Genomic DNA, 23,932 nt, shown 5'->3' with positions numbered 1-23,932 from the left:
TTGTTTGTTAAAGCCAATTGTCTTGCAAGAGAACCACTGCCTGCACATTAAGATCCTGTTACTGCACAGGCTGTACCTGTGTGTGTGCACCTGTACCTGTGTGTTACCTGTGTGTAATGTTGCCACCTGTGTTGCAGGAGAACCACTGCCTGCGCATTAAGATCCTGGGCGACTGCTACTACTGTACCTGTGTTACCTGTGTGCACCTATACCTGTGTGCACCTGTACCTGTGTGTGTGCTTGTACCTCCGTGTATGTGTTACCTGTGTGTAATGTTCCCACCTGCGTTGCAGGAGAACCACTGCCTGCGCATTAAGATCTTGGGAGACTGCTACTACTGTACCTGTGTTACCTGTGTGCACCTGTACCTGTGTGTTACCTGTGTGTAATGTTCCCACCTGCGTTGCAGGAGAACCACTGCCTGCGCATTAAGATCTTGGGAGACTGCTACTACTGTACCTGTGTTACCTGTGTGCACCTATACCTGTGTGTGTGCTTGTACCTCCGTGTATGTGTTACCTGTGTGTAATGTTGCCACCTGTGTTGCAGGAGAACCACTGCCTGCGCATTAAGATCCTGGGCGACTGCTACTACTGCGTATCCGGGTTACCGGAGCCCCGCCCGGACCACGCCCACTGCTGCGTCGAGATGGGTCTCGACATGATCGACACCATCGCGTGAGTGCCCCGTTTCCATGGCAACGACTCTAGTTTGAGAGTAATGTTTCCAGGTAAAGGTGAAGCAGCCGAACCTCAGACTGAGGACGAAGCATGACGTGTTAGCAAGTTGTGCAATGTGGCCTTCTATGGAACATGACTGTATTCACCAAAAAAGTTTACTCATGACAAGCAACTGGATATAATTTTGAAAATATTATCCAGTTGCTTCAGTAACTATATTTGGCATATCTTATTACCTGGATGTCTAACCTTCATCAACGTACATTTTGTATGACTGTATTTACTCCATTAAACTGAGCACAGCCAGGAATGAACCTGGTCCTCAGCCACTGTTTTCATTGTGTTTTTCCAGCTAAGTATATTGAAAAAATAAGAGAACCAATGAATGAAATTTGAAAAATTCTGAGACCCAGAAATAGTGCATGGCAGTTGTTTTCATGTTGGTTCTACACCGATGTTACCAGGCTTACATGTACATGTATAGGTAAGGGGTCACACGTGTCATATGCGATTATTTTTACACAGGTGTTAAGACCTCTTAAGCCTTCAAGTCTGTAACTGCAGATTTTATAACCTTTCGTTCCCTGACACAGTGTTACACCTCCTTACATGCATGAAGCATGACTTGGTGCCATGAATAAGAAGCTGGCGATATTTTTGGACCAGTTTCTCAGAAAACTGACGATTATAGGAATTGATACTTGAAGGTCAAGGCACCTGAAGGAAGGTCGTTCGTACGTGTAGGTCTGTTTTTGGTGGTAGAACACAGTATTTCGCCTGTGGGGATTTACATTGTTAAGTGAAGGTTCGACACCTCTAAATTTATAGCAGGGTGCACAAGGAAATTACAAGAATTGAAAATGTTTGACTTCAGGGTACCATCTGCAAAATATGAGAAAATGAGCTAAAGTTTGCCGGCTCGTTCTTTTTTAAAAGCTACTTCTATTTAACCCCCGTCGGAGGTCATCATATTGCAGCCGACGCACAGCAGTTGGCGGTAACCATGTCCAGGCGCAAATTGACCCCGGGCGAAACAAACATCGTAATCCCGCTCATACAGTCTCAAAACTGACGTGGTCCTCTACAGTTCATCACAGTTTGTACCTCGCTGCACAGAAAAATCTCTACAGCTTTGTCAAGTTCTGGGACGCACAAAGAAATCTGTGTTATGATAACGTTACCTTGAAATGTGAGAAAAATAAAACTTAACGTGCTAAACTGAAAAATTTGTTATCCAAGAAGAAGTACTTTGGATGTTGTATAATTTATTTGATAACTTTGAATGAAGACAACAATCATGGTATTTCTTAGATTGTTTACCCTCATAAGAGAATTGAAAAAATGGTAACAAAATGCTTATGTGTGTGCATGTGTGCGTTTGCATAGAGTGAGCTCTAACCCTTTTTTTGTTCCCCCAGGGTTGTCTGTGGTGACAGCAGTAAATGTGAATATGCGGGTCGGGATCCACAGCGGGTGCGTGTTTGTGTGAGGTCTAACCGGTTGTTTGTTTGTTTGTTTCTTCGCTGCAGTGTTGTCCGGGAGGTAACCGGGGTGAACGTGAACATGCGGGTCGGGATCCACAGCGGGCGCGTGCACTGCGGCGTCCTCGGGCTCCGAAAGTGGCAGTTCGACGTCTGGAGCAACGACGTGACACTGGCCAATACCATGGAGGCCGGCGGGAAGGCCGGGTACGTGCGCGCTCCTTCTTCCTCTTTATCTACGTGCCAAACCTCAGCTCTTCTATATCTACGTGCCAAACCTCAGCTCTTCTTTATCTACGCGCCAAACCTCAGCAAGTTGAGGGTTCAGGCATGGGGGTGAGGGTTTGGTACAGGTGCTACAGGTGGCTTGTGGCTGGGTTAGGGTTAGCTGTATTGTTGTGTCATTCTTAAATCAGTGGTGGTGTCGGCACTCTGTACAACTCACCAGTTCCACTGACTGTCCCCAACAGATCCTCAAGGTCATTCATCAGGCGTCCTTGAAGGGCTTCAATCAATGGGGGTGGATCATTAACACTCCTCTCAGGGGCTGTGTCGATGTAGGGGTGGATCATTAACACTACTCTCAGGGGCTGTGTCGATGTGGGGGTGGATCATTAACACTACTCTCAGGGGCTGTGTTGATGTAGGGGTGGATCATTAACACTACTCTCAGGGGCTGTGTCGATGTGGGGGTGGATCATTAACACTACTCTCAGGGGCTGTGTTGATGTAGGGGTGGATCATTAACACTCCTCTCAGGGGCTGTGTTGATGTGGGGGTGGATCATTAACACTCCTCTCAGGGGCTGTGTTGATGTAGGGGTGGATCATTAACACTACTCTCAGGGGCTGTGTTGATGTAGGGGTGGATCATTAACACTCCTCTCAGGGGCTGTGTTGATGTGGGGGTGGATCATTAGCACTCTTCTCAGGGGCTGTGTCGATGTGGGGGTGGATCATTAACACTCCTCTCAGGGGCTGTGTCGATGTGGGGGTGGATCATTATTTACCCTATCAGGGGCTGTCCCAATCCTCCTGACTTAGAGGTGAAGGCCATCAAGCTTCTGAGGGCCTGACCAGCTGAAGGGCTGCCAGAAGCTTAATTTAGTCAGGCTATAGTGTGAAGTTTCATTCCTCACGCTAACCAACACAGGGATCTCCCTAAAGAATGGAACAGTGGCGCTCCTCCATCCTGTTCTAATCCCAGCTCCATCCTGTTGATTTTCAAAGTTAGGGTATTTTTTCCAATTTTTACCCAGCAAAGCCTGTAATTTTGCTCAAAACTGGAAATTTCAGATGTAAAGCTGAAGTTGCAGGAAATGACTTTCATTATGTCTGAAAAAGGCAAAAGCCTCTCCTTTTGAGAGGTGTGCCCCCCCCCAGACCTCCCCCCTTGCGACAGGTATCTTGTGCCTGGCACCCTCCCCCCATCCTGCTCTATATTTCTAGGGAGATCCCTGCAACATCTATCTCACCGCATTCATCCCTCAGTAAGACGTCTGGAGCCACATAGTTCCCGTTTAGAACTTTTACTCAGCCTGTCAGGCTACAGTGTAAGGGATATTTGGGCAGCCGTACCGCCCTGGGCCTAGTCTAGTCAGCGACTATCATCCACCTGTTATCACTTAGTCCTGATTAGATGTCATCACGACCTTGTGAGTGTGCTGAAGGTCATGGCAGACGACCTTGAGGTTGATGTTCTCTGGGAGTTCTGCTCGCGGTGTGTTTGTTGTCTCAGCCGGCGGGGTGGTGGCTTAACCTGTCCGTGTCCGACAGCAGTTTTTACTCCAACAACATGGAATGGTTTATTCCTGGTCTGCTGGAGGCTGGGTTTCAGTGTAGCGTGCGTAGTCCAGTGGTTAGCGATCTTTCCTCTGGAACTAGAAGCCCCGGGTTCAATCCCGGCTGTGTCACTCACCCGACATGCACGCTACCGTTTAAGATCGCAGTCCTTAGGACGGGACCTTAACCTGTGGTCCACTATTCATTGTACTCGTCGAAAAGAGCTAGGGGAATTTCCCCGGTACAATGAACCTGTAAATACTGTACATAGCGTCTGTCTTCTCTGTCACGACCAGTGGAAGAGTAGCTCATCTGTTCATTGAGTTCATTTGAGCTAAACTGGTTCGAGATCGCTTTCCTTTTCCTTGGAGGCTGGGTTGTTTGCTGAAAAGACAGGCACTAGCACTAGCCAAACAAAATCAAATCAAATCAGGGGTTTCTATCCTGGGAATTCTCCTATAGGGAACACCAGTTTATTTTCTTGTTTCTCTGACAAAAATCCTTAGCAAAATCCAGCAACAGCACAAAATGAAAATAGTGCATTCTGGTTCTTAGCCTCTGACCTGTGACCATTACCTTATGTGCATTCTGGTTCATAGTTCTGACCTGTGACCTTTACCCCCTGTGTAGGCGCGTGCACATCACCAAGGCAACGCTGGACTACCTGAACGGGGACTACGAGGTCGAGCCGGGTCATGGCGGGGAGCGGAACAACTACCTGCGCGACCACAACATCGAGACGTACCTCATCAAGGCGCAGCACCCCAGGAAGGTCAGTCACCTCCGACCTCTGACCTCTCACCAGGCCACGCTAACCTGATTACCTGCCTCACAGATTGGACGGCCAACTCGTATCGTCGTGTTGTTCTTAAAACTGTAAAAACGCCGCTGGTGTCTTCGCTCGGCAGAACTTAAGCTTAGAGCTGACTTAAGATATAAATCGTACAAGTGGTCAAAACATTGTTTATCCGGAGAACAGTTTGCTGTAAGAATTGTTGCTAGTATTCCTAGTGTAAGAAGTGTACGGATGTTTGTTTTCAGTTTGGCACAGTGGAATCTGTGAGGAGTAGTTGGGTTGGTGTGGCCCAGGGCTGCATGGCCAGCCTGTACAAGTCATGTATGACTTACATGTGTGCAGGTTTGATCATGGCGAGCCAGCCTGTATGTACGACTCAGGCAGGTTTGATCATGACGAGCCAGCCTGTATGTATGACTCACACAGGTTTGATCATGACGGTTTGTAAACTTTGGTTCCAGACGCCAGATTTTGGGGGTTTCTTCCGCCTCACGCCCGGATCCACCGAAAGTGTGAGGGGAAATGCGAACAAGGCAAGTCAGAATCACGTTTCTTTTCCTACAAACTAATCTGTCATTCCTCTTATTTCTTTATTTTACAGTGTTGAAATTATTTCATGTCTTCCGTTTCAGTTTTCTGCTCCATAAAACTTCTTTAAACTTTCCTTAAGATCTTGATCATCCTAGTAAAAATTTAATCTTTCAGTTGACTGCCTTATTGACTTCCCTGGACATTTTACACACACACAGAAGTTGGATGTCGTGACCTTTTACCTTTCCCCTCTTATACAGAAGATGATTGACACGATGAACTCTCCGCTGCTGACCCCGAGTAACCGGCGGCGAGACAGCATCGACCGGAACCGGTCCTCGAGCGTGGCGCAGCTCGACTCCTGGGGCGCCGAGAAGCCCTTCTCCAACATCATCCCCAACCTCTCCAAGGAGATGAAAACCATGGTAACCAACTTTGACCATTCATCCCTAATCTCTCCCATACAAAAACCATGGTAACCAACTTTGGCCTTTCACCCTAACCCTTCTCCAACATCATCCCCAACCTCTCCAAGGAGATGAAAACCATGGTAACCAACTTTGACCTTTCATCCCTAACCTCTCCCATATGAAAACTATGGTAACCAACTTTGACCTTTCATCCCTAATCTCTCCCATATGAAAACCATGGTAACCAACTTTGACCATTCATCCCTAATCTCTCCCATACAAAAACCATGGTAACCAACTTTGACCTTTCATCCCTAACCTCTTCCATATGAAAACCATGGTAACCAACTTTGACCATTCATCCCTAATCTCTCCCATACAAAAACCATGGTAACCAACTTTGGCCTTTCACCCTAACCCTTCTCCAACATCATCCCCAAGCTCTCCAAGGAGATGAAAACCATGGTAACAAACTTTGACCTTTCATCCCTAACCTCTCCAATATGAAAACCATAGTGTTCTTCTTGATATTAAGCTGTAATTTGGCAGATGTACTTCTCAAAACATGTCCAGTCCATGACTAGTGTGAGCTTGTATGATATGAAGATGAACAGGAGAAATCTGGTGATGATTATGAAATCCAACATTCTCCTGGTGCTGCTGCTGATAATGATCTTCTATCTCCAGGGTTACGTTGACCAAGACGGGTTGCCGAGGAACGGGCAGGGAAACATCAACAACAAGTAAGTTTGTTTACATCAACAACAAGTAAGTTACTTTACAGCTTGTGACAGATGTTGAAACAATGTGTATCCGTGTAACAGAAGTTGATCCTACCAGAATGTAAGAAAAGGATTTGACATGCTAGAAATCATCAGTCCATCCAGTTGTGCTTGGGATTAAGGTGCTATAATTGTACAATAGTATACAGCATCTTCTTTAAGTGTCAGAAAAATGCTAAAACATAATTTTGTTGTATTACTAATTATTATTATTGTTCCAACTTTTTAAAGTTAGCTATGATAGAATTTCACATTCAAGCTCTGAAGAGAAGCAGGAGGGTTTGTAATCAGGTTTTCCGGATATTTTACTTCATTTTTTGTTGAATGTGCCCACAATCTTTTTCTATGCCCATAAAGTTCTAGGTTAGGTGCACCAGATCCTATTCCCAAAAATTTTTCCGAGTTGTGTCGTTAGTCTGTAGTTTCCTCCATAGTTTCTCACTTAGTCGTTCTGACTTCCAAACTGCACTGTTTGACTTTTTCTGTTGTTATATTCCAGGCAAGCACACATGTAAGTTCAACTCTTTATACCACTCTGATTTTAGTGTCCTCCTTTTATATGTAGTTAGTTTGCAAAGATAGCAAAAATCCTGATTATGTTTTTTTTCAAATGCACTGCATTTTCTGTGAACTAGAAGTTTGATGAGTTATAATTGTTACTTTGCATGGTTTTGTGTCGGACTGTATATTTAAAGAACCGGTCGATGGTGGAATGGCAGATGCCCAGTCCTTGGCTTTGCAGGTTTTTTCTGCTGTTTGTTGTGTTGTTAGTTTCTTCTTAACCTGACGACCTCTGCAGAAGCTAGTGCATGATTTGAAGGGCACATGTGATGCATTGTGGGTCATATGATATGTAAAAGTTCGGACTCATGATAAAACAGAGCACATATCCAGAATGTAATGCACTACTAGTAGATGTACATACATGTACGTGTAGCCTGCTACCCAAATCTGTCATAGATGACTTCTCTTTCGTCATCTTTAGTGAACCCTGCATCAAAGTAACGGCCGTTGCATAAGATATCTCTATGGACACAACTATATGAACCTAGATACAAAATATGAAGCTGAAATTGAACACGACCTAAAACGCTACATTCTGCACAGTGCTGGGGCCTATGATTCTGACATATTGCCCACAATGCATCAAACCGCACATGGGCACTTCAAACCATGACCTACCTTATTACGGCTGTACACTAATGACATCACTGATGACATCACTTCCCTCGACCAATCACAGACTGGGGCTGGGGTTCGACACGCGGCAGGAGCCACAGAGCCCGGACGACGAGGTGAACGAGTTCCTGTCGCGAGCGATCGACGCGCGGAGCATCGACCGTCTCCGCTCCGACCACGTCAAGAAGTTCTTCCTGACCTTCAGGAAACCCGAGCTCGAGGAGAAGGTTTGTTGGTTTGTTGGTTTGTTGGTTTGTTGGTTTGTTGGTTTGTTCTTCCTATTCTTCCTCACCCTCAGAAAACCTGGACTCGATTTATATGATCCACTCACACCACTGCCTCTGATTTTACATCATGCATAAGTTGTAGGAAGTCTGTGGCGCCCCCCGTCTCTGTTAAGGGATGGTTGTAAAGCCCTGATGGCTTCTTTTGCGAAAGGAGTTGTTTTTGCTTGAAATGCTAGAAGTCCATTTCAAAGCTAGTTCTAAGGTAATTATAAGACAGCTGGGTGTGCTAGTTGCTGTTGTTGGTGTAGGACTTGAGAGAGACCAGTGAAAATGATTGTTGTTTCTACATTGCAGTGAAAGACATTGCGAGAAAGAGTTACAGTCATTTGTTGTAATATTAAATGTCTGTTATTGTTTACAGTACATGATGGTGCGTGACCACATGTTCAAGTCCTACATGATTTAAAGAGTTGTTTATTGTTGTTGTTTATTGTTGTTGTTTATTGTTGTTGTTATTGTTTACAGTACATGATGGTGCGTGACCACATGTTCAAGTCCTACATGACTTACAGAGTTGTTTATTGTTGTTGTTAATTGTTGTTGTTATTGTTTACAGTACATGATGGTGCGTGACCACATGTTCAAGTCCTACATGGGCTGCGCCTTCACCATGTTCCTCTTCATCTGCTTCACACAACTCATCATCATCCCCCAGTAAGTACACCCCTACTCTGCAGTGGGATCTCCCTACGGAACCAATACTTAACATAGACTGTTCCATTAAGCGTATGATTATGGGGGTGATGGTTTATCTGCTTTTATCATAAGTACTCAACACACCTACTCTGCAGTGGGATCTTCCTACTGAACTGATACTTAACATGGACTGTTCCATTAAGCTTAAGATAACGGGGGTAATTGCTTTTTCTGCATTTATTGTAAGTACTCAACACCCCTTCTCTGCAGTTGGATCTCCCTACTAAACCGATGCTTAACATGGACTGTTCCATCAAGCTTAAAATAATGGGGGTTATTTATTTTCTGCTTTTAGTAGTACTGAAAACTCTTCCTCTGTGATGGAATCCATATTAGATATGGACTGTACCATCAAGCTCTCATTGATAGGGGAATTGATAATTGGTGTAATTGTGAAGCAAATTTCTGTGGATGTTACAGGGATTGTAAATAAAATACAGGGTGTTCTGAGGAAACTGATGCACATTCTCTTGCTGAGTCTGCTGTTGCTTTGTCAGCTCGAATCTTTTATACATGACGTAGTACGGAGTGTTCTGATGAAGGAGTAAAGTATCCTCAGGAATGGGCTGTACTGTTGTTTCTCAACATTGTATCATAACAGGTAGTCTGACCAGTTTGTGCTGTTCCCTTGACAGCTCGTTCCTGATGCTGACCGTGTTCCTGGGCGGGTTCGTCCTGGTGCTGTCCCTGCTGTTCCTGGCTGTCAGCGAGAGCATCAGGGTGAGTCAAACGTGAACAGCTAAAGAAAAGCAAACATGTACAGTACAGAACAGCTAACTAAAACAGCAGGGTACAGCACAGTAGTACTGACCTTGTGCTGTCCCTGCTGTTCCTGGCTGTCAGCGAGAGCATCAGGGTGAGTCAAACGTGTACAGCTAAAGAATAGCAAACTAACATGTACCGTACAGAACAGCTGACTAAAACAGCAGGGTACAGCACAGTAGTACTGACCTGGTGCTGTCCCTGCTGTTCCTGGCTGTCAGCGAGAGCATCAGGGTGAGTCAAACGTGAACAGCTAAAGAATAGCAAACTAACATGTACCGTAGGGAACAGCTAACTAAAACAGCAGGGTACAGCACAGTAGTACTGACCTTGTGCTGTCCCTGCTGTTCCTGGCTGTCAATGATCGTGAGAGCATCAGGGTGAGTCAAACGTGAACAGCTAAAGAATAGCTAACTAACATGTACCCTACAGAACAGCTAACTAAAACAGCAGGGTACAGCACAGTAGTACTGACCTTGTGCTGTCCCTGCTGTTCCTGGCTGTCAATGATCATGAGAGCATCAGGGTGAGTCAAACGTGAACAGCTAAAGAATAGCTAACTAACATGTACCGTACGGAACAGCTAACTAAAACAGCAGGGTACAGCACAGTAGAACTGTCCTTGTGCTGTCTCTGCTGTTCCTGGCTGTCAATGATCATGAGAGCATCAGGATGAGTCTAATGGGAATAGCTAACTAAACCTACAGCAAGGACAGTACAGTAACCTTACAGCATGATACAGCGTAGTAACATTTAAGTATTGTACAGATCCATATGTCCTTGTGCTGCCCCTGCAGCAAACTAAACTGTATAGTGCAGAACAGCTAACTAATCTGTACAGCAGGGCATAGCACAGTAACATTACAGCAGGCCTAGGGTATAGCCCGGTATTACTGCCCTGGTGCTGTACCTTGCTGTCTGCAAAAGGAGAAGGGCAAGCAACCCCTTCCTGTTGAAACAATCCCTGCTACTGCACTACAAGGGTCTGAACAAATGAACAAACCCCCAAATGTTGATAATCCTTTCCTTCTTTCCAATCTTTTCTCATTTTTTCACTCGTTCTTTCCCTCCTTCGTTCCCAGTTGCTGCCGCGGTGCCTGGTGAGACTTTCCTCCGTGATCGGGGATTAGTGTGGGGATTAGTGTGAGGATTAGTGTGAGGATTAGTGTGAGGATTAGTGTGAGGATTAGTGTGAGGATTAGCTAACCTGTCCCCCCTGTTCCCCAGTTGCTGCCGCGGTGCCTGGTGAGACTGTCCTCCGTGATCGGGGATTAGTGTGGGGATTAGTATGAGGATTAGTGTGAGGATTAGTGTGAGGATTAGTGTGAGGATTAGTGTGAGGATTAGCTAACCTGTCCCCCCTGTTCCCCAGTTGCTGCCGCGGTGCCTGGTGAGACTGTCCTCCGTGATCGGGGATTAGTGTGGGGATTAGTATGAGGATTAGTGTGAGGATTAGTGTGAGGATTAGTGTGAGGATTAGTGTGAGGATTAGCTAACCTGTCCCCCCTGTTCCCAGTTGCTGCCGCGGTGCCTGGTGAGACTGTCCTCCGTGATCGGGGATTAGTATGAGGATTAGTGTGAGGATTAGCTAACCTGTCCCCCCTGTTCCCAGTTGCTGCCGCGGTGCCTGGTGAGACTGTCCTCCGTGATCGGGGATTAGTGTGAGGATTAGTGTGAGGATTAGTGTGAGGATTAGTGTGAGGATTAGTGTGAGGATTAGTATGAGGATTAGTGTGAGGATTAGCTAACCTGTCCCCCCTGTTCCCCAGTTGCTGCCGCGGTGCCTGGTGAGACTGTCCTCCGTGATCGGGGATTAGTGTGAGGATTAGTGTGGGGATTAGTGTGAGGATTAGTGTGAGGATTAGTGTGAGGATTAGTGTGAGGATTAGCTAACCTGTCCCCCCTGTTCCCCAGTTGCTGCCGCGGTGCCTGGTGCGACTGTCCTCCGTGATCGGGGATTAGTGTGAGGATTAGTGTGGGGATTAGTGTGAGGATTAGTGTGAGGATTAGTGTGGGGATTAGTGTGAGGATTAGCTAACCTGTCCCCCCTGTTCCCAGTTGCTGCCGCGGTGCCTGGTGCGACTGTCCTCCGTGATCGGGGAGAGCCGCATGAAGAGCAACCTGCTCGGCATCCTCACCGTCCTCATCATCTGGGGCGTGGCTTTCCTCACCATGGTAACAACTTCCTTCTGTCATGTTTGTTCTGAAATTTACAACATCTAAATGAGCTTCCATTGAAGAGAATCTTTACAAGTTCGTGTAAAACTGGTTCATTTTGGTGATGTTTCCATGTGGGGTACTAAGGACATGTGTGATTATTAGGGAATACCTGTTGTATTTGAGAGAAACATTTTGACGAAAACTCCATACTTCTTTAAGCTGTTCATGTTCAGGAGATGTCATCATTGGAACCACATATATTTGAGGAGTTACCATGGTAACCGCTTGTTACCAGGCATCACCGTGGTAACCGCCACCCCAGCGCCGGGCAGCCATGGGAAAGGCAAGAAGGCTGTAGAATAGGGTGGTGTGGCTGGGTTGAGGGAAAACCTGCACCTCTGGTCTATTTGCTAACTGCTATTTTAGATTTTGAAAACCCCCTCCACACCTCCCTGAAAGTGCAGCACACAGTGTGACCACCATTGACCTGGGTTCTTTTGCTTTTTACAACTCTCTGTCTCTGGTGTTGCGTTTTCTGTTTCGGACATTTACCACGGATTTCTCACGCTCAGAGTTGGGTTGCTTGAGGCTAACTGCAAGGTCATTTTTTACACCCGCACAATTCCTTGCACGAAGAACTTCCAGGAATTTTTCCTGGAATTTTGGTTGACCCTGGTTACCTCTCCCTGCCCTCCCATGTTGTACATGACTTGGTGTGTGAAACTGGGTTCTTCATTCAATCGTATTTGACCTTGCCCCCTCCCCTGTTGTTCTCATCTAACCTTGAGATTATATTTGACCTTGCCCCCTAGGCCTCCCCCTGCAGTTCCCCTGTGACTTTGAGAGTATATTTGACTATGCCCCTCCCCTGCAGTTCTCCTGTGACCTTCATAACCTGCAGGAGTGCTAATATTTGACCTTGCCCCCTTCCTTGCAGTTCTCCTGTGACCTTGAGAACGTGCAGGAGTGCGTGGCGCAGAAGCTGAACGTGTCGTCTGCGGAGATGAACATCTCGCTGCTGTGGGGGGAGGGGCTGGACCTGGGGGGCGAGGAGTTCCACCGCAACTACAGCAGCACCTTCTGCAACGTGGTGCAGCAGGAGTGCCACTTTCCAGAGGTATGCAGGCTTCACACTTACTTTCACACCTTCATCTCCAACTGTTATCATCAACGTCAGCACGTTTCTGTGGTTTACTAGCATCTTATAGTAAATATCAGGAGTGCCACTTTCCAGAGGTACGCAGGGTTCACACTTCACACTTTCATCTCCGACAGTTATCATCAAAGTCAGCACGTTTCTGTGGTTTACTAGAATCTTATAGTAAATATCAGGAGTGCCACTTCCCAGAGGTAGGCAGGGTTCACACTTCACACCTTCATCCCGACAGTTATCATCAAACTCAGCACGTTTCTGTGGTTTACTAGCATCTTATAGTAAATATCAGGAGTGTCACTTTCCAGAGGTACGCAGGGTTCACACTTCACACCTTCATCTCTGACAGTTACCATCCACGTCAGCACTGTCCCACTCACACACCTTCTGTGGTTTACTAGCATCTTATAGTCAATGTTAGGCGTGCCACTTCCCAGAGGTACGCAGGGTTAAAACTTAAGCCGCAGTAACATTAATCCACCGGGTTACAAAATGTAACGTTACATAAAGCCGCCACTTTTTTCAAACAGTGGGTTTGAGTTTGTATTCCAGTACTTGGGCATGCTCAGTGATGTTTGTTTGTTTGTTTGTTTGCTTGTTTCAGTACTTCACGTTCAGCGTGCTGCTGGGCATGCTCAGTGATGTTTGTTTGTTTGTTTGTTTGCTTGTTTCAGTACTTCACGTTCAGCGTGCTTCTGGGCATGCTCAGTGACGTTTGTTTGTTTGTTTGTTTCAGTACTTCACGTTCAGCGTGCTGCTGGGCATGCTCAGTGACGTTTGTTTGTTTGTTTGTTTCAGTACTTCACGTTCAGCGTGCTGCTGGGCATGCTCAGTGATGTTTGTTTGTTTGTTTGTTTGTTTGTTTCAGTACTTCACGTTCAGCGTGCTTCTGGGCATGCTCAGTGATGTTTGTTTGTTTATTTGTTTGTTTGTTTCAGTACTTCACGTTCAGCGTGCTGCTGGGCATGCTCAGTGATGTTTGTTTGTTTGTTTGTTTGTTTGTTTCAGTACTTCACGTTCAGCGTGCTGCTGGGCATGCTCAGTGATGTTTGTTTGTTTGTTTGTTTCAGTACTTCACGTTCAGCGTGCTTCTGGGCATGCTCAGTGATGTTTGTTTGTTTGTTTGTTTCAGTACTTCACGTTCAGCGTGCTTCTGGGCATGCTCAGTGATGTTTGTTTGTTTGTTTGTTTGTTTGTTTCAGTACTTCACGTTCAGCGTGCTTCTGGGCATGCTCAGTGATGTTTGTTTGTTTGTTTGTTTGTTTGTTTCAGTACTTCACGTTCAGCGTGCTTCTGGGCATGCTCAGTGACGTTTGTTTGTTTGTTTGTTTGTTTCAGTACTTCACGTTCAGCGTGCTCCTGGGCATGCTCAGTGATGTTTGTTTGTTTGTTTGTTTCAGTACTTCACGTTCAGCGTGCTGCTGGGCATGCTCAGTGATGTTTGTTTGTTTGTTTGTTTGTTTGTTTCAGTACTTCACGTTCAGCGTGCTTCTGGGCATGCTCAGTGATGTTTGTTTGTTTATTTGTTTGTTTGTTTCAGTACTTCACGTTCAGCGTGCTGCTGGGCATGCTCAGTGATGTTTGTTTGTTTGTTTGTTTGTTTGTTTCAGTACTTCACGTTCAGCGTGCTGCTGGGCATGCTCAGTGATGTTTGTTTGTTTGTTTGTTTCAGTACTTCACGTTCAGCGTGCTTCTGGGCATGCTCAGTGACGTTTGTTTGTTTGTTTGTTTCAGTACTTCACGTTCAGCGTGCTTCTGGGCATGCTCAGTGACGTTTGTTTGTTTGTTTGTTTCAGTACTTCACGTTCAGCGTGCTGCTGGGCATGCTCAGTGACGTTTGTTTGTTTGTTTGTTTCAGTACTTCACGTTCAGCGTGCTGCTGGGCATGCTCAGTGACGTTTGTTTGTTTGTTTGTTTCAGTACTTCACGTTCAGCGTGCTGCTGGGCATGCTCAGTGACGTTTGTTTGTTTGTTTCAGTACTTCACGTTCAGCGTGCTTCTGGGCATGCTCAGTGACGTTTGTTTGTTTGTTTGTTTCAGTACTTCACGTTCAGCGTGCTTCTGGGCATGCTCAGCTGTGCCGTGTTCCTGCAGATCAGCTCCATCGCCAAGCTCGCCATCCTGACGCTCATGGCCGCCGTCTACATCACGCTGGTCGAGGTTCTCGCCGTCAACCTGTTCGACAATCACGACCTGCTGCTGCAGGCCCACCACGGGTCAGTAGGGGGCGCTAGTTAACCTGCTGCTGCAGGCCCACCACGGGTCAGTAAGGGGCGCTAGTTAATCTGCTGCTGCAGGCCCACCACGGGTCAGTAGGGGGCGCTAGTTAACCTGCTGCTGCAGGCCCATCACGGGTCAGTAGGGGGCGTTAGTTAACCTGCTGCTGTAGGCCCACCACGGGTCAGTAGGGGGCGTTAGTTAACCTGCTGATTCAGGCCCACCACGGGTCAGTAGGGGGCGTTAGTTAACCTGCTGCTGCAGGCCCACCACGGGTCAGTAGGGGGCGCTAGTTAACCTGCTGCAGATTCGAATCAGCCATGACCCGCAAATTGATTCCTAGTTTGCTTTAACGACTAACTCGCCAGTGAGATGCTGGAAGGTGTCAGCTTTTGATAGATGTTTTCAGATTGACAATTTTGGCACTTTGGGAATGATAGAAGCTGACAGTGATTTAATGTTTATAGAAAAGTAGTTAGTAGCAACTGGATGAAATTTGTATTGTTGCTTGTTTACTGCCCTGACCCAATTGGCGGCCATGTTGGTGACCTCTGACCTTTTGTGTTCCATGAACAGTAACGTGGCGCCCTTGACAGTTGGTCTGAAGGTCGTGACCCCCGTGGTTATTGTGGTGTTCCTGATTGCGCTGGTTCTGCACGCTCAGCAGGTCGAGTCCACGGCTCGGCTCGACTTTCTCTGGAAACTACAGGTAAGCAACAAGTCTGTTAACAAATAGACAAACAAACACAAATGACTCAGGGCATAGTGTTGGTTCTGCATACTTAGCTGGTAGAGTCCACGGCACAACTGGACAACACTACAAGATACATAGAACGACTGTGTCGTTCTTACATGAACAGATAGGGGGCGTTGCAATCTGTGCATGAACAAGAAGGATGTCATCAAAACAACATCTTGCCTCCTATATCTGCAGGCAATGCCAACACCCAGGTCTAACCCCCCCCCCCCCCAAACAGCCCCTCACACGTGCAGCACACCCCTGTTTTTAACACCCCCCTCCAGGCTACAGAGGAGAGGGAGGAGATGGATAACCTGCAAATGTACATCAAGAAGCTGCTGAACAACATCCTGCCCCCTACACAGTCTAACCCCCCTACAGCACGCCCTGTCTAACCCCCCATTTTAAACACCCCCCTCCAGGCTACAGAGGAGAAGGAGGAGATGGATAACCTGCGGACGTACAACAAGAAGCTGCTGAACAACATCCTGCCGGAGCACGTGGCGGACCCCCCTACTGTACCCCCCTGTCTAACCCCCCTGTATTGAACCCCCTCCAGGCTACAGAGGAGAAGGAGGAGATGGATAACCTGCGGACGTACAACAAGAAGCTGCTGAACAACATCCTGCCGGAGCACGTGGCGGACCCCCCTACTGTACCCCCCTGTCTAACCCCCCTGTATTGAACCCCCTCCAGGCTACAGAGGAGAAGGAGGAGATGGATAACCTGCGGACGTACAACAAGAAGCTGCTGAACAACATCCTGCCGGAGCACGTGGCGGACCACTTCCTGAAGCAGGACCGGCGGAACGAGGAGCTGTACCACCAGAGCTGCGAGTGCGTCTCCGTCCTCTTCGCCTCCATCACAAACTTCTCAGAGTTCTACCAGGAGCTGGAGGGCAACAACGAGGGGGTCGAGTGCCTCAGGCTGCTCAACGAGATCATCGCTGACTTCGACGAGGTAAGGAAGGACAGTCCCCCCCTCCCAGTCTAGCCCCCCCCCCCAGTCTAACCCCTACAGGCAGTCTACCCCCCTTGTTTTAAACACGCCCCCTGGAGGGCAACAACGAGGGGGTCGAGTGCCTCAGGCTGCTCAACGAGATCATCGCTGACTTCGACGAGGTAAGGAAGGACATTCCCCCCCCTCCCAGTTTAGCCCCCCCCTCCCAGTGTAAACCCTACAGGCAGTCTAACCCCCCTGTTTTAAACACACACCCCCTGGAGGGCAACAACGAGGGGTTAGTACCTCAGGCCGATCAACGAGATCATTGCAGACACCTCCTCCACCCAACCCCCAAGTCTAGGCCCCTACAGGCTGTCCATTCCTCCCTGTTTTAAACACACACACCCTTGAAGTCTGCCATCTCTGGTTGCCCTGTTCTTTGACAAATCCTGGGGTAAGGAGTGTGGGTAAGGGGGTGAAGTCTGCCATCTCTGACTGCCCAGTATGGGTAAGGGGGTGAAGTCTGCCATCTCTGACTGCTCAGTGTGGGTAAGGGGGTGAAGTCTGCCATCTCTGACTGCCCAGTATGGGTAAGGGGGTGAAGTCTGCCTTCTCTGTTTATTCTTTAATTTTTCAACAGATCCTGGTGAGGAGTGTTTTTTGTCTGTTTATTTATTTGGCATCGGCAGCACCTACATGGCTAATTCTTTATTTGTTTTGTTTTTTTGTTTACTGACAGATCCTGGGGGAGGAGCAGTTCAGCAGCCTGGAGAAGATCAAGACGATCGGCAGCACCTACATGGCTGCATCCGGCCTGACGGAAAAAACCTGCGATCTCGACACCAAGGCGCACGTTCTCGCGCTCTCCAACTTCGCCATGCGCCTCATGGACCAGATCCAGTACATCAACGAGCATTCCTTCAACAACTTCAAACTCAGAATAGGTACGGAAATTCCTTCAACAACTTCAAACTCAGAATAGGTACGGAAATTCCTTCAACAACTTCAAACTCAGAATAGGTATGGAAATTCCTTCAACAACTTCAAACTCGGAATAGGTACAAAATTCCTTCAACAACTTCAAACTCAGAATAGGTACGGAAATTCCTTCAACAACTTCAAACTCAGAATACAACTGTAGGTACGGAAATTCCTTCAACAACTTCAAACTCAGAATAGGTACGGAAATTCCTTCAACAACTTCAAACTCAGAATAGGTAAGAAATTCCTTCAACAACTTCAAACTCAGAATAGGTACGGAAATTCCTTCAATGACGTAAAACTCTGAATATAGGTACGGAAAATTGCTTCAACAACTTTAAACTCTGGAATATTACAGAAGTTTATAAATTACGTTTTTGGTTGTGAGTGTCGTGAGTGCAGCTTCTGAACGTGGGCGTGTGCGTGGCAGGCGTGATTGGCGTGTGTGTTTGTTTGTTTGTTTGTTTATTGTGTGTTGATGTTCCAGGACTGAACGTGGCCGTGTGCGCGGCAGGCGGGATTGGCGTGTGTTTGTTTGTTTACTTATTGTGTGTTGATGTTCCAGGACTGAACGTGGGTGTCTGCGTTGCGGGCGTGATTGGCGTGTGTGTGTGTTTGTTTGTTTGTTTATTGTGTGTTGATGTTCCAGGACTGAACGTGGGCGTGTGCGTTGCGGGCGGGATTGGTGCGTGTGTGTGTTTGTTTGTTTATTGTGTGTTCATGTTCCAGGACTGAACGTGGGCGTGTGCGTTGCGGGCGTGATCGGCGCCAGGAAGCCGCAGTACGACATCTGGGGGAACACAGTCAACGTGGCGAGCCGCATGGACAGTACAGGAGTTCCCAACAGAATACAGGTGAGCACTTTCACTTTCACAGGTAAACACTTTCACCGGTAAGCACTTTCACTTTTACACACTTTCACAGGTACGCACTGTCACAGGTACGCACTTTCGCAGACACGCTCCTCAACAGATACGCACTTTAACCAGTTCACACTTGCCCAAGGTTCCCAACTCAGTTGTTCGTTATGAAGAGAAATCTTCTCAGCTGCTGCAGAAGCAGATCCTTAGTTGGATCCGCAACTTTCTCATGACTCACAAGAAACTGTCGCTACGTCTTCAGGTTACTCAAGACGTCTACAAGATCCTCAGTGCCAAGGGTTATGAGTTGGAGTGCCGAGGGGTCATCAAGGTCAAGGGCAAGGGCGAGATGCTGACCTACTTCCTGAACAAGGGACCAGCTGACCTTTCACCCTCTTCAGGTCGCAGCAGGGCCAACCCCAGCTAGGGGCAAAGGGCAAGGGTCAGCCAATAGGGCCAAAGGTCATGCTGAATCACCCTGAGGTTACTTGGTACATTTCACACCTGTATATTACCTAATATGGTCAATATAACCTAATATGGTCATCTGACTACAATAGTCAGTGTTAGTGATAGCACCAGATATTATTTATTCTCAGTTTTGATGTTTTTTGTAGATTTCAGGTTGAATCTCTACGGAGGCTTGTAAAGTCTCGTCAGGCACCAATTCTAATTAAGCACTAACGATGTATTTATGTACAATAAGAGGCTAGTAGACCAATATGATTATGTATTTATTATCCACGATGTGCAGTTTTATCCGTCGTCCCTCACAGCAAATTCTGTTCGTCTCCATGACAACCGGTAGTTTAGAGTCACAACTCGGGCTGGGGAATGGCTGAAGCAAATGACATCATGGGAAGGGAACCAATCACAGAGTTATAAGGAGATGACATCATGGGAAGGGAACCAATCACAGAGTTATAAGGAAATGACATCATGGGAAGGGAACCAATCACAGAGTTATAAGGAAGTGACATCATGTAAAGATAACCAATCACAGAGTTATAAGGGGATGACATCATGGGAAGGGAACCAATCACAGAGTTATAAGGAGATGACATCATGGGAAGGGAACCAATCACAGAGTTATAAGGAAGTCCGAAAGTTCCCCCCCAGAGCTCGCGCCATTCCCTGCCGAACAACATCCATGCCGGAGAGGCAGGGGTTTTATTCGTGCTCACCTGTGGGCTCCCCCACCTGCCAGGTGAGGCCGCCAGGTGAGTTTTACACCTGGACAGGTGCGCTGTACCTGTTCCTTCCACCTGTCGGCTCCCCCACCTGCCAGGTGAGGCCGCCAGGTGAGTTTTACACCTGGACAGGTGCGCTGTACCTGTTCCTTCCACCTGTCGGCTCCCCCACCTGCCAGGTGAGGCCGCCAGGTGAGTTTTACACCTGGACAGGTGCGCTGTACCTGTTCCTTCCACCTGTCGGCTCCCCCACCTGCCAGGTGAGGCCGCCAGGTGAGTTTTACAACCTGGACAGAAGAGAGGCACCTGTTCCTTCCACCTCTATTCCTATAGTCACAGTCAAACCTGCACAAGAAGAACACAAATGTTAGATACAATCTGGTCTATGTGGACAGTGGGTACTTGGACAGGATTCTTAATGCTTCTGTCAATGGTAAGAGTTATTAAGGAACCAGCAAAAAGTGGTCACACGGCCAGGTGGTCCTTTTGTAGAGGTGGTCACATTGCCAGGTGGTCCTTTTGTAGAGGTGGTCACTTGTGCAGGTTTAGTTGTATTTATACTGAGTCTAGAGGTGGTCACTTGTGCAAGTTAGACTACATCCAGGCAAACCCTCCCCCCAACATGCTCACAAGTGCACAGATTCTCCTTTAAGGCTCTCCATACGGGAACTAAAGGGTCGAGATTCACAGAAACCTGAGATTACGACGACGCAGGCCATTGTGGTCTGGTTGCCATGGTTACCACAGTGGTTTGATCGCCATGGAAACGCAGTCTGCATGTACATATGTAAAAAGAGAAGACAAGCTGCCGGATTTGTGCGTTTGTGTCCGATGTAAAGTTGTTGCGATGGTTCGTGTTGCGTACATGTAACAGAGTTGTAGGTAGCGGATCTCTGTACATTATGGATATCGATAATTATACACAGAAGATAAAATTATATGCACCCACAGCAGTATATATAAACAAGTCTGTTTTGTTGACTTGGACTGATTCTATGTGAAAGTTTGATGGGAATCTGCGAAGACTGTTAGAAAAATGTTGGGGTGAAGAAAATCTGAAAGGGGCAAAAAAGTTCTCGGGAGAAAGGAAGTTGCAAAGATGGTCCCAAAGTATTTTATGATGTATCCCTACTTTTGAAATGGAACGAGCTTTCAACCTTTGCCCCTACATTGTGGTGTCAGGTTTCGTCTCCCCTGTACAGCCAATGAACAAGCCAGGAGCACAGCAATGTGGTTTATATACATGCTGTACATACCAGTTTCTACAGCCTCCACCACAATGGCTGTTGTGCAGTGCGTACTCTACTACTTGTGGACTTGTTGCAATGTTGACTGCCCGCCTCTGCCATGTCTAAGACGTGAAGTTTGTTGTACTTAAAGACGTCAGCATGAGACAAGGGAACTGTGATGCACATGTCAGTGGAAACCTGTCGGGTGTGTGGGTCTGCATGGGGGGGCTCCTATTTCTTTTAACATTAAGTTCCCAACTGGACCAACTTCAGTAGTTCAGACAACCAGGGGATTTTTCCCTCAAAGATACATTTTGTATGTAGCATACTTTTTCTGGGGGAATTCCAGATTAACGTTAATAGATTTTCATTAGAAGGACTGAAAAAGAATATCTGTCACAGGAAATGTTTGCTTTCCCTTCTTTGAAGACTCAACTCCCAGAAATGTTACAAATGTGGTTGGTTTTTAACTCCGTCCAGCAGATACCCTAACTGAACCCCCCACACACAAATCTGCACCCCTCCCCCAGGGTTCACGCTGACATGTGCAGAAGCCGAGGCTCTTTGTCCAGAATTGCTCTTGATGCAGTGAAATATGAAGTATTATTCCGGTGAAAGTAGAAAGTATTTTTGTATGCAATTGTAAGGATGTGATGATGCAGTATTGTGGCACCATGTAGGCAGTTTTACCAGAGTCTTAAACCCTTCGGCATGTCTTAAGCTTGTTTCTTTAAGACTGTAAACCTTCACTAAGGTCGCAGCAATTTATTTCCCTGGTTCTCAGACGGTTTAAGATAAAATTAAACCAAGAGGACGATAAAAACAGGAGGCTGGGAGGGAAACTTGGATCTGACTATCTTCACTCCCTAAAACTGAGTGTACCAAGCTTATGGAACAGACTCTCCCCTCAGACCCTGTTTTTATGTTTGAATTCCGGCTCAGCTTTATTTTTTCTTGTTCCAAGAACCAACAAGCTGAATTATTGCGGCCTGATCCCTTCCTCTTCCTGTAGTTCCGTTTAGAAAACGAGATCTGACTTTCAGGATCCAGGTTTTCACAATTTTTTTTAAAGACGTCCTCTACATAGACTGTAGAAACCTGAGTTAGAAAGCGTCCTTACGTTTCCATGTAACCTTAGTGCCAACCCTGCCTTTAGAATTGCGGCTGTTGAAACGGTTCGATTTTCTGTGTAATCCTCTTTTTCGATGAGTTTGAATGAAACGTTGCGTTTCCGTCCAATGATGTTTGTTGCCCTCGGTAGAGCAATGGCGAACGCGGAGATCGTGAAAATTGTTTGATCTCGTGTTCCGTACCAGACTCCCGCGTACGGTGCCCGTCTGTTGTTGCCGCCATGATACCTATGTCCGCCCGTGCCATGTTCGTTGTGCAGTATGTGTGTATATCGTGTCGCCAACTGACTTTTGTATTGTATGATATCAGGAAATCCTACACAAACCTAGAGTCCTCATGTATATAGACTGCTTTAATTTATTTCTCTGTACTTAAACCACACAGGAGTGAGTTTAGATGTACAGTTCACAACAATTTGATTTTAGACCTTAACGAGACGGTCGTTAGTGTACGCTGTCTCGCTCATGTTGCCAAACTTGCTTCCTGTCAGTTTAGCCATTTTTATGCAATGTTGGCTGTTTTAGAGTTATATGATAATGAGAGTATGGGACAGAATTTATGGAAAAGGTACTGTGAATTTTCCCTTCATTTTCTGCTTGTTTTTGAGCTTACTGTACCTGACACTGTGAGACTCAGAGTAAGAACTGAAGTGAAAACAACTGTGAATCCCGGGACGAATTTAAGCCCAGCATTTATACAGATGGAAGTAATTCGGAAATTGTCGGAACTGTAACAAAATCAGAAAATTTCCACCGTTTAGAAAGAGTGTATGGCAAGAAAAGTCTTCAGCAATACTGCAAGAGAAAAAGTGTCTCGAGAAAGCTGCACCAAAACTCTGCAGTGGGATTCTGCTGTGCTGCGACAAAAGTCTGTCTGTTAAAATCTGAACAATTTACAGCAAGCCTTTTTCCGTCATAGTTGTAGGACCGAGCTGTGCCTCAGACAGACTTAACCCTTGGTCTGCTACCTCAGCTGTTTGCCCGTACCAGTAAGGTGCAGGGACACATGTAGCGTACCAAGGGTTAACATGTTTTTGTATTGTGTAATACACGAATTATGCAATCCAGTATCATGCATGGAAGCGGGAGCCTGTAGAAGATTTGTGTCGGGAAGCTGTGAACACCTTTCCCAGGAGTTGGTCCAAGCGTCACCATGAATTGTTTCCTTTTCACTAAAATTGGTCGGCAGAAAGTTTTGGAGTACGACTTCTTCCAGGAATTGGTCAGCAGAAATTTTGAACTCCGACCTCTTCCATGAATTTTTAAGCAAAAATTTTGAACTTTTCAAAAAAAATTAGGAAAATTTTGAGCTTCGACTTTTTCCTGAATAAGTCAAGAAAATTTGAGCTTTTCCTGGATTTGATCAGGAAGAGCAGTGAACTCTGACCTCTCCCAGGAATTGTTCCGGGAAAAGTTGTGACGTCATGCCTTTTCCTGGAATCACATGCAATATACCACAGTAAGACGTGCTGCAGGTCCATGTGCAGTGAACAATGGTCGCCACGAATGTGAACATTCATTTCCCGAACTTTGAAGGTTCCATGTTTGAAATGCCTCAATTGTAAACCTGCTGAGTGTACTGTATCATGTCACCGGAAAGAAGACGCATCCTCTATTGATACTTTATAGAGTCTGAATCATTACCACGAGCATTTACAGTTTTTAAAGACATTTTACTTTAAAAAAGGAGGGCAGTTTCCAAATTCGCAGTATTTTCCAAACCTGAGGTGACCAGTGTGATTGTTCATGGCGCACTTTGGAGGAAAAGGAACAGAAACAGCCAACATGGTATTTTGTTACTTTTAGTTTCAATGAGATTATTTTATGATTCAGCCCAAATGTTCTCTGCATGTATTTTCTGCTTTTGATTACTAACAACTTTTCCTGATCAATTTTGAAGACATCGATGCCATGCTCTGTAAGAAATAAATTCTATGGGAAAACAG

At 46.4% G+C, this 23,932-nt stretch overlaps 1 protein-coding gene across 1 annotated transcript in view; it reads left to right on the top strand.

The window, feature by feature from the left end:
- The window catches only part of LOC136447024 (adenylate cyclase type 5-like), a 53,638-nt gene extending 29,706 nt beyond the window's left edge, over nucleotides 1-23,932 (top strand). Inside the window, exons 5-23 of the mRNA XM_066445692.1 lie at nucleotides 550-677; nucleotides 2,210-2,368; nucleotides 4,573-4,714; nucleotides 5,200-5,271; nucleotides 5,530-5,694; nucleotides 6,367-6,422; nucleotides 6,961-6,972; nucleotides 7,705-7,867; nucleotides 8,484-8,581; nucleotides 9,259-9,343; nucleotides 11,444-11,560; nucleotides 12,483-12,662; nucleotides 14,739-14,914; nucleotides 15,492-15,624; nucleotides 16,077-16,199; nucleotides 16,243-16,614; nucleotides 17,336-17,540; nucleotides 18,307-18,431; nucleotides 18,700-23,932. Coding sequence (XP_066301789.1) covers nucleotides 550-677; nucleotides 2,210-2,368; nucleotides 4,573-4,714; nucleotides 5,200-5,271; nucleotides 5,530-5,694; nucleotides 6,367-6,422; nucleotides 6,961-6,972; nucleotides 7,705-7,867; nucleotides 8,484-8,581; nucleotides 9,259-9,343; nucleotides 11,444-11,560; nucleotides 12,483-12,662; nucleotides 14,739-14,914; nucleotides 15,492-15,624; nucleotides 16,077-16,199; nucleotides 16,243-16,614; nucleotides 17,336-17,540; nucleotides 18,307-18,431; nucleotides 18,700-18,864 — 2,676 coding nt within the window. The 3' untranslated portion in view covers nucleotides 18,865-23,932. The remainder of the gene's footprint in view (nucleotides 1-549; nucleotides 678-2,209; nucleotides 2,369-4,572; nucleotides 4,715-5,199; nucleotides 5,272-5,529; nucleotides 5,695-6,366; nucleotides 6,423-6,960; nucleotides 6,973-7,704; nucleotides 7,868-8,483; nucleotides 8,582-9,258; nucleotides 9,344-11,443; nucleotides 11,561-12,482; nucleotides 12,663-14,738; nucleotides 14,915-15,491; nucleotides 15,625-16,076; nucleotides 16,200-16,242; nucleotides 16,615-17,335; nucleotides 17,541-18,306; nucleotides 18,432-18,699) is intronic.

The sequence above is a fragment of the Branchiostoma lanceolatum genome, chromosome 13 (genome assembly GCF_035083965.1).
Source record: "Branchiostoma lanceolatum isolate klBraLanc5 chromosome 13, klBraLanc5.hap2, whole genome shotgun sequence".
NCBI lineage: Eukaryota > Metazoa > Chordata > Leptocardii > Amphioxiformes > Branchiostomatidae > Branchiostoma > Branchiostoma lanceolatum.
This window is presented reverse-complemented; position numbering and strand designations above follow the sequence as displayed.